The sequence below is a fragment of the Silene latifolia genome, chromosome 7 (genome assembly GCF_048544455.1).
Source record: "Silene latifolia isolate original U9 population chromosome 7, ASM4854445v1, whole genome shotgun sequence".
Taxonomy (NCBI): domain Eukaryota; kingdom Viridiplantae; phylum Streptophyta; class Magnoliopsida; order Caryophyllales; family Caryophyllaceae; genus Silene; species Silene latifolia.
This window is the reverse complement of record NC_133532.1, coordinates 14,341,958-14,353,248: the sequence shown is the minus strand read 5'-3', so window position 1 is coordinate 14,353,248 and position 11,291 is coordinate 14,341,958. Positions and strand designations below refer to the sequence as shown.

The 11,291-nt window shown below is 36.4% G+C and overlaps 1 protein-coding gene across 1 annotated transcript; it reads right to left on the bottom strand.

Moving 5' to 3' along the window:
* Positions 1–6,940: 6,940 nt before the first annotated feature.
* On the bottom strand, positions 6,941–10,322 carry LOC141589755 (importin subunit alpha-1-like). The gene is made up of 9 exons (XM_074410380.1): positions 10,120–10,322; positions 9,653–9,744; positions 9,442–9,573; positions 8,947–9,123; positions 8,683–8,846; positions 8,518–8,596; positions 8,237–8,368; positions 7,963–8,090; positions 6,941–7,298 (listed from the first exon to the last, which is right to left on the bottom strand). Exons 1-9 carry the CDS (start codon positions 10,196–10,198, stop codon positions 6,941–6,943), a joined length of 1,341 nt encoding a protein of 446 aa, XP_074266481.1. The 5' UTR covers positions 10,199–10,322.
* Between the last annotated feature and the right edge of the window lie 969 nt (positions 10,323–11,291).

Below are 11,291 nucleotides of genomic sequence, written 5' to 3'. Positions count from 1 at the left end.
AGCCCTAGGTTGCATGACGATATAAATATCGTATTACAAACCAATAGTTTATTTAACTTAAATTCTAATTAATTAATTCCAACCAAAATAAATACTCTCTTATTTTTATAAACCATTAAAAATATATTTTCCAAAAATTAACGCATCATTTTTGTCTAGCAATGAAGTTATGTCTATTAGGTCATAACTTCATTAACCTTTAAATCAAACAAAGTAAAACCATTACCGGATGACGACCTATACTATCTAATCTTCAGTAGATCTTCAGTAAACGAATCGTCTCTTCACAAGTCTCTCATCTTGAGTCTCGTGGCTGATTTCCAATCTTGATCTCGCTTGAATGCATCGATCAAATGTATTTGAAGTTGTACCTCCTTGGTCCAAACTTCAAGCTTGCGTCTTTGTAATTGTTCCTTTCTAAATTAAAACTTAAGCACACAATTACACGCATATGTTTATATATTAAGTCCACATACAAATCATTACTGTCATTATCAAAACAATTAATTAGGACTAAAGGTCCAACAGTACTCAGCCGAGTATACTTTATACTCGACCGAGTATCCGGTCTAACGAGTGTCTTTTCCGCGGTTTGATTTGGAGATGATTAGAATTATATAAACGCGTTAATCAGTTTCTAATTACAATTTTACAAAACCTACACACTCAACGACGCTCTAATCCTCTCCAAATCTCTCCCTAGTGTGTGTGATCGTTAGCAAGTTCCTTCATCTTTTGTTCTATCGTCGGTAAGTCCTTGTTTTTCCCTAAATTCCTTGCTTAATCTTTAGGGTTTGGCTTGAATTATGAATTGGAAAAATGGGGGTTTTGCATATGGTGATTGTTGTTTATGTGATTGTGTTAGGTGGAGACTTCGTAGAGGAGCCGTTCTAGATTGCCTTACTTATATCTCTTGCAGTTGTGCTAAGGTAGGGTTTCCCTACTCAGTTCCTGTTTAATTGATTTGAGATTGTATTGTATTGTGTACGATTAATTGTCTACTGATCTTTGTGGGAGTCTTGGTGTTGGTGTGAGTGTGGTGTTGGTGTTGTGATTATTGTGGTGGAGTCACTTGCGGGAGTGACTTCACACTCTAGTTCGCCCTCCGTAGAACCCGTCACGGGAGGGGATGTGCACATTAAGGGACATGGATATCGCTCGTTGATGAGCGGGACTTAGGTGGGGATTGGCTGCGGTCCCCCACTGGCGGCGAGGATTACCTGTTGCGATGGGTAATCTGGCAGGGCTACATACCTCGGTGTGTAGTCGGTTACTGTGTGAGATCGGGATATCGGAGGAGGAGGAGGATCAACTGGTTGCCTTTTGTACTTGTCTTACTTTGATTATTCAGTAACTGACCCCGTTGTTGTTTTTATAAAATCTGTGGTGATCCATTCGGGGATGGTGAGCAGATTGTGACAGGTGATGCAGTTCTTTAGCTATGGGACAGTAATGGGGAGTCATCGCTCGAGTCTAGCTTCCGCCGTCAAGAGACTTAGCTTTCATTCTTTGTAGTTGTTGGACTTTTTCACAGTTGTACTTTGGTTTGATTTTGAAACATGTAATCGTTAAACTCAGTTGCACTTTAAATAAATGTATTTTGGATTGTTAACTTTGATATACTAACCTCGGGCAATCGAGATGGTAACAGTCTTTCATGCTAGGGTAGTCCTTGGTAAGGTCCCTTGGTATGAGGGGGTGTTACATAACTGGTTACAAGATGAATATTCAGTGTAGGTGGTATATTAGTGGCTGGTAGAAGAGTATGTGAAGGTTACATGGCTTCTTTATGCCTGGAATAAGCTCTGTCTACCCAAAATTAATTTCATCAACTAGTTATTTGTACAAAACTGACTTCTCACAAAGGACGGGCTGTTACAGTTTGAGGTCCTCAATGATGGATTGTGGTATCTATGTGGTAATGGACAAGAAACACACACCCATCTGCTTTTTTACTGCATTTATAGCAAGCATTGTATGCAGATTTTAGAGAGTTGGTTGGGCTTCCATTGCATGGGAGCTATGCCTAGTTGGGGACTAACTTGGAGATGCAGATCTCTGTTGAAAAAGAAGATAGCATTGGCAGCAATTGCAAGCTTAGTATGCTTCATCTTGGAAAGTCGAAACTGTTGCAGGGTTGGAAGCTATGTACAACATCCAATGTGCATAGTTAAAAAAGTTAAGGAGAGTTTAGTTTATAGTTTAGCGTTGTTAGGTATTGACAAGGTAAGTATTCGGGAAAGAACATGGGTCAGGCAAGTAAGTTTAATTGCCTAATGGGAGACATGTTTTAAGTAGTGTTCTTACAAATCTATGTATGGTGATGTACTATATTGATTATTAATGGAATTTTCACATTTCACCAAAAAAAAAATAAAATTAATTATGGTGGCTTGTGATGATCCATATGACATTTCCGGTTATATGGGAAACAGTGGATTGTAGGTTTCAGAGTTGGTAATGATCGGGATATGGGTCGAGCTTTGGACATTAAGAGTTTAGCCGAGTGGTCATATGATATCAATGTAGATTTCATTAGAGTTGTTGAAATTTGAGACTTTGTGTATTGTATAATTCATTTTATGTATTTCATTAAACTATGGACTTTAATAAATGTTCTTGATTGGAGTTTTGATGCACTACCTCAGAAAACCGAGATAATATCACTCCTAATTATCTTGACCGGGTAATTGAGGGTGTTACAGGAAAAACTGATAAATGGGCCAATTGGATACCACTAGCTGAGCAGTGGTATAATAGTAATTTTCATACCTCGATAGGCACTACTCCCTACGATGTAGTGTATGGTCACTCTCCTCATATCCATGTACCATACACTAATGGGGATAGTCCCATAGCTGATGTGGAGAGGAGTTTGGCACCAAGAGAAGCATGCATTCAAATGCTCAAATTCCATTTGAAGAGAGCTGAAGACACGATGAAAAATTCGAGTGACAAATATCGCACTAGTATGGAATTGATGGTGAGCGATTTGGTTTATGTAAAGCTGCAACCTTATAGATAACATTCGGTGGTATACGGGTCTTGTCACAAGTTATCCCCTAAATACTTTGCTCCTTTTAAAGTCATTGCTCTAATCGGAAAGGTGGCATCCAAACTAGCTAAATCTTCCTGAAAAAGCTGAAATACATCCTGTATTTCATGTTTCTCAATTGAAAAAGCATATAGGTCTAAGGTCTTTAAGAAGCTTGATCCTAACTCTAATTGTGGACAATACGCATCAGCTTATGGCCGAGCCCATTACATTATTGGAAAGAAAAATGGTCAAGAAAGAAAATGGCATGATGTTACTTGTTGATCCAATGGTCAAATGGGAGTAAGGATGATGCAACATGGGAAATGATGATTTTGTGGAGCGTTTTTTTTTCCATATTTTAAGTTAAAAATGAAACTTGAGGGCAAGTTCTTCGCAAAGGGAAAAAATTGGAAGAGAATGCTTGTCACGTTAGTAGGAAACAACTCAACTCTATTATACCTATAAGAATTCTGTTATACCTAAATCTGTTTTTCTTTCTATAGATAATAAAAATGCAATTTTATTACCAAATCCATCTAAAACTCCTGCCACCAGACCCTCTAGATATGTGTATGCAATTGAGATGACCGAGAAACAAGCAAAAGAGAGTGATTTTATTTTGGGATATTCTATGGTGTACCCCTGAGTTTTTCGGTTTTCTATGTTGTACCCCTCCTTTTTTTACATTCTATATTGTACCCCTAAACTTCATACTTATTTCTCCATCATGACCTCGTTTAACTCCCCATTAACTTTATCACTATCAAACAACCGTAATTTGACCTTTATTCTAACTTATTAATATTGTATCATCATCCTATATGAGAAACATCACAAATCACTTTAAAAGGCACGAACTACTATTAAAAACATCTGTTATGATTCATGACATGATGATGGAGATTTGATGAACTTTTAGTTAGTTTCATATACTATTTGGTGGGTTAACGAGTAATTCGGCGAACTAATAAGTAAATGAGTAGGTTATCGAGTAATTGGAATGGTAAATATACGATTTAATAGTCATTTAAGAAACTATGTTAACAAATACAATAAAAAAGGTCATGGTATAGACTACTATATAGAGTTTAGGGTTACACCATAGAATTTCAAAAATGTAGGGGTACAACATAAAAAACTGAAAAACTCGAGAGTACACCGTAGAATATTCCTTTTATTTTTGTAACGAGCCGTGTAATTAAAATCATTAATGTCAACGACTGAAGTAAACATAATTATTCACTATTGAGGTTCCTTGTTGGGACTACGAGGTTGACCAACAAATTGGGGAAGGGTGTGTTGTTGAATATCAGGCTATAGATGAGTCAAGTATTGAGGTTGCAGATGTGATTCTTTTTATTTGAGTTACACAAATTCTTTTTATAGACGGCGTATATTCGTTTATAACTACAAACAGACTAAATATCCACCCACTTTAAGTAAAACAGGTCAAATGTCACCACCTTAACGCCAAATGTCACCAGTACCATTTTCTAAGCTACAACAGGTAGTTTATACTTTATCACATGGAAATAGTACCGGTGACCTTTCGCGTTAAGATGGTGACATTTGACCTGTTTTGCTTAAAGTAGACGGATATCCCCCGCCTATAGCTATTGACGAATATCCCCCGCCTATAATGAGACGTTAATGCTTTAAGTGGGAGTCAATAGTTTCACTGAGAGTCAGAGGATACTAATCACTATGGTAAAAAGGCATTACATGTCCTAATTGATTCCTGCAGCACTCATAATTATTTTCGTTCAACAAAATAAGATAAGCACAGTGAAATTCAGTAATACAAATGTCCTCGGTGGCGGAATAATCGAGGTAATCCGAATTATCACTAAATAAAAAAAGACACTTAATACATTTCTTTTCCAACTCGCTCACTATCCCAGATCAACTCAAGCAGCAAATAATAACATCCAATAATCTGCAACCAGCCAGCCATAAAAGAATGGCAGCCACAATTCAGTGAGGAGCAACTCAGGAGCTTTACCAACCATATTACATCATAATAATATTAACAGAGTACGAAAGATAGACAAATTAGTATGAATGAATCAATAAACAAAGATCATGTGATATGGACATAGGATAAACCATATGGTGATTAGCATACAAAATGTCATTAACAAAAACAAAACATAATCAATCGGATACAGCTTAGCACTCAGAAACGTCAAGATAAACCAATCACTGTTAATCCCTATGGTAGGACGACGATATCATATACGGACCTAGTCTAAGTGTGGCCACACTCTCGAGATAACGTATCCCGATTCGACAAATCATCAAGCCTATAAACATCCGGGCTGATGACCCCATAGACTCCAGATTAGCCTATAAACAACCGGGATACTAGGATACAAGTGAAGCGGACATACAACAGAATCTGCTTAGACCACCCATAACCACAGATACTAGAATACAAGTGAAGGGGATAACCGAACAACGTTTCCAAGACACACTAAGATATGTAACTAATTGATAAACCCAAACCAATTTTAAAGGTTATGTAAGTTAACTCAGCATATCAAACATATTATTCCAAGAATTACGGTTATTAATAAATGAACCATTATTAACCACATGAGTCCTAACAGTCTAGACCGGCCAGTAGCAAATAGCGTAAGACAGTCCTTTAATAGTCAGGTTAGTCAGTTATTTAAAAAGAATAAGATTTACAAAGGTTTCGAAAGTTAATCAAACGGCACAAGATCGACATAGCAAAGTAACAAAATCATGTGATCAAATAATAAAATCAAATTGGCAGAAAGCATATGACATATACACATATGCATGGTTATCAATCATATCATATTCATGCACCAAAACAAAGTATAATACTCAATACAACTTCGTAGTATCGACCACACACAAAAGCTACACTCCCCTGTTCTTGTACACAAAGCAGGACAAACATCATCGCCACAGCAACAACACAACTACCGCAATAACAACGTTACAAACAATGCAATAACACGCACAATCGATCTACCTAAGCACAAAATGTCATATTATTAGAATGCAATACCGAAAACATTCGTCTATGTTACCTTAGCCAAGCTAATCCTCATTTGATCCCCTACGCCAAAGAAAACGGCCTCCGATATGTCAAGGTTCAGTTCTTGCGAAAACAGCGATAAACAATATGAACAGCCGTCCCTTCACAAGAATACGACATGAATTGAAAATGAAAATATGTGGCTAGCCACGAAAACAAAAGAATATAATTAAAGATGGAAGTGAGGGAAGAAGATTGGCAGCCGTGGTTCATTGTTTGGTGACTAGAGCAAGAAGAACGGAGACGGCGAAGATGACGTGTCAACTGTAAGTAGAAGTACTTCGTATATTTGCAAGTTGCGACATCCCTTCAACTAGGACGCTTAAGGAAAAAAAAAAGGCATGATATTGGTGTGTGAACTGACGACACTGGAAAGAATGATGCCGGGGACAGCGGTGTGTTCCAATAATCGAGGTGCTTAGTGAGCATCCAAGTTGTGGCTAATGGTGTACCCAACAAGACCAACATCAAACTTGACATCAACAACTCGACAGCAGCAACATTTGGACATACTGACTTGGAAACTTCACTTGGCCTTCAGACTTGACATCAACTGTACGTCCTGTAAGTTGATATTAACCACATGTTACCAATAGACGCTGCTTGGCTTCAAATGTTAGTTATAGGACACCCGGTCATTTGTTGTCCTTCTCATTTTAGGGTGTCTCAGTCATTTGTTGTCCTTTCTATTTTAAGAATGAATTTGATGAGTAATTTGATCATTCACACTCAACTTAATCCACTTGTCATTTAGTAATTGGCCTAATCCCCTTTCCTTGGTTTTTGTGCCAAAACCAAAGGACAACAAGTGACTGGGACGGAGGGAGTATTAATTACCTTATGGAACATCTATCTCCTCCAAGTGGAAACTCATTTTGAGAGGCATCAGCTGAAGGGAATGCTTCCTCATCCTCATCATATTCATCCCAATATGTCTCCAGCAATTCACGGACCTTCGCCCGGATACCCTTGTTGCCATGCATCTGCAAGTTCTCAATCGTATCTATACCTTCACAGGCTACAATTGCATTAGCAAATACATTCACACCTCTAGTGCTTCCTAGATTCTTCTCAGCTTCCCCAACCTTCAGTATATTCTTAAGACCTTCCAAGCAGACTGCAACAATCCTAGGATTAGGGACCTTCAGCAAATCACATAGTGGCTTCATACATCCTTGTTCTACCAAGAACCTGAGTGGCAGAGAAACATTTTAGCTGTTGTCACCGGCCAGACTCCATTATTTATCGTCCTCTCATTTGACCATTTTTTTTTACTATGAAAAGATATACACCGTATGATAACATCCATATGTATCCAGGAAAAAAATAAAACATCTATCCCAAATTTACTTCACCCAATCGAATTTGTCTATTAGTTGGCGTCACTTTGACCATTTCTAAAATATGACATTTGTAAAAAAAATTGTTGTTTCAATATCATCATTTCTAGGGTAAATATGTTGCTATTTTATTTAGTGTACAAACAATTCACCAAGACTTTTGACCAACAAAATTCAGTAAGTAGACTATACAACCAGTTGTATTGGTTGTATAGTAAAGAATCCGAGCTTTATAATGAATTATTTGAGCTTAGACCTATACATTACGAGCTTTATTAGAAAGAACTTGAGCTCCATTATAAAAATATTGATTCTAAAAAACTATAATGAAATTCAAGAATAGTATATATAAGCTCAACTTTTTAAATCAAAAGTTATAAAAGCTCGAAAAAAATACACATAAGCTCGATTAAATTTATGATGGTTGTATATTAGTATTTGTGCAAAATTTAACGAGACTGCAAAATAGGTAAGAAGAAATATCTGTTGGAACAATAAAGATAACAGCAGCATACTTAATTTGGCCGTGAGAGCCTCCACGAGTAGCATTTGAAATAGCCCGAGCAGCCTTTTTCTGAATTTCAAATTCCCCGTCTTGCAGCAGTTTGACAAGAGGACCTATTATGCCAGCAGAAATAACAGCCTGCAACTTTTCCAGGGTGTGTCAGGAGTTAAATGCACAAAACCAAAACAGGAGAAAGATGGGGAAGGAGTAACTTGTCTGTTTGTGTATAAGGTAGCAAAGAGGAGAAGCAGAAAGGCACGTAATATTATCAGAAAACTGCTTGCCTCAATCTGATCCCTATTCCCAGCGGTGATGTTTGAAATGATCCAGCATGCTTCTTTCTTTATGCTTTTCGAGTGATTTTGAGTCAGTAAACTGAGGAGATTGGGAAGTGACTGAGGCTGATCAATGAGATACTGGGGATGACACATTCAGACAAGGGAAAGTTCAATGAAAGTTGTCAAACCCTCAAATGTGAGGGAAACGCGAAAGAAAAATCACTGGCTGAGTCTGGATGTGAGCCAAAAACTGCTATTATAAAATAGAAAAGCAGACGGAGCACTACCTGAGTCTTGATTTCATCACCAGTGACAATATTTCCAACTGTTTGAAGAGCAGGTATGATAACAGATGGAGAAGGATGACTGCAAGTTCAATGGCGTGGTAAGACGTACAATGGGGTTCAACAAACAAAATAAAACACAACATGAAAGCGTAATGTAACCCTTACAGTAAAAGCTCCACCAGACGAGGGACTACCATGGCGTCAATTACCAACTGGATCTTTTCATCTGAACCGTCAGATAGATATGACAATGCCGAGCAAGCATCTTTAAGGATTTCGTCATCAACTGAATTGATAAGCCGCTTAAGGACTGGAAGAGTATCACTTGTCTGCGAAATACAGTTTAAACATAAGTAAGGTTAGCTGTAACAATCATTTCACCGTCGAGAAACAAATGGAGTTCTTCCAGAACAAGCTAAAGAGAGAAACCTGTTCACATGATGGTCGTGGCTTGCTTCTGCAGAAGTTTGACAAGGTCCATGTGGACTTTCGCAACACAGGTAGCTTGTCATTCTCATTGAACAGAGCCAATAATGGCGGTAATGCGCCTAGAGAAAGGACATAATCACGCCATTTTGGTGAATCCCCGGCAGTATTACCTAAAGCCTGAAGTGACAAAGAAGCTAATCAAGCACAAACAATATTTAGATAATCAAGTAATTGGTAAACACAGTAATAATCACAAGTATAAACTAGTTAGTAGTTAGCCATATCCATCAACCAAGAAATTTAAAAAGACTAGCTACGAAAAAATTCAAACAACCCATATCCAGCATCAATATTTAATATTACAAAGACCAATGCTTAAATTTCATGGTTAACTACACGCCGCAACCCCCATATTGTAAAGGATTACGATGTGATTTTAGTACTCTGATATAAAAGAGAGATAGTATATGTATGAAAGCAAGCATTCAAACGCACTTGCTCAAGAACATCATCACTCAGTGAACCAAGAAGTTTGACAAAAAGAGGTAGAGCTCCATGATTAATGACCGTCCGGGTGTTCTCAGATGTCCCAGAAGCAATGTTTGTAAGTGCCCAAGCTGCCTCAAACTGAACCGAGCAAGTAATCAGCGGAATTGTCATTGAATTCAATCACAGGAATGTAGCAGCAGTGGTCAATAAAACAAACCTGAAGTTGAGGGTAATCATCTCTGCCCAAAAATTCAACAAGACGAGGAACCACTCCAGATTGAACAACTTCCTCAATAGGAGAATTGTGTTCTGTAGCAGAAGCAATCAGCAAATTAAGAAGCCAACCAATCATATAACCCGTCAAAGAAACTAATTCCTCATCCCAATATCCAAACAAAAAGGTGTCTAAAGTAAGGTAACCAAACTTAAAGATGCACACAGATAATCAATCATGCAACTATTAGGTTTATCAAATGAATCATTAAGATATAATAAAAAAAACTTTCATTTCCCAATTAGTTTGACCAATCCAAATTAATAGATTATCGCGATAAACCATTAAACATATATTTCAGTTTTCAAATTCTACTTATTCTCTCAAACACAGAGATAATCATGAGCTCCATATAATACATGAACAGTACAATTTCTCATTTAATATTACATAAACTGGTGGTAGCAAACCTATGGAAAGCAGTTTGCGGAAGTGAGTAGTAAACTTGAGTTGCTCAGCTGGATCATCAGAGTAAATACCAGTAACCATCTGTTGGATGTCATCTATCTACAAAAATCAACAGAAAAACCCTAAAAATCATCCAAACAATCCTCAAACAGATATATAAGTATATAACGCGCCGAAATCAAACCCTGTCAAACAATGAACCAAATAATCACAGAACTAGCAATCATCCAAACAATCTACAGAAATCGAATCATCAAACAAAAACCCTAACAAGGCATCAATCAAATAATTACGTAATAATTAGCATCAAAGCAATCCTTAATCAACATAATGCGCTGAAATCAGACCCTAAAAGACTAATCAATCACAGAAGAAACAATCATGCTAACAATCATAAATGACAATAAAACGCCAAAATCAAACCTTAACAAACTTATCAATAAAAAAATCGGGGATGCAGCAAATTACCCCAATAACTTATGCACTATGTGTAAATCAGCCCCCTAAGTTTTTCAAAAATGTGCAATTAAACACAAATCAAGTTTTTTACCATTTTTAAAACTAAATTCTATTATTTTCTATTATAAAACTATTTTAACTATATTTATTAAAAATTAAATATAATATTTACATATTCAACGAAAAGTGCGAACCAAATTTAATATAAACAAAAATTTGGTTATGTAACTTCATTAACTGTTCTCATATCATGAACATTTTTCACCAAAAAAAAAAAAAAAAAAAAAAATATATTTGAACAAGATTTTCAATAATCAAGAATTTTAGGATTAAAAGTTAATCAATAATTTGATTTTCAATAATAGTAAATATTTAATTAGCAAATTTTATTCTTAAAAATAAGATATGTGATTAATTGCACACTAAGAGAAACTTATGGGATCAATTTGCTACATTTACAAGTTAAGGAGCTGCACATTTATAAGTTAAGCGCTGAAGTCAAACTCTAACAAACTAGTCACGGAACTAACAATCATCCAAACAATCCTAAATTACCGAAATCAAACCCTATCTAACAATCAATCAATTAATTACAGAACTAACAATAATCGAAACTATCCTAGAACAAAATAAATCAACAGCGAACAATCCTAAAATAAAATCAAACAGTAAACAAAAAAAATAAAAATAAAATAAAAAACAGAGTAGTAAGAAT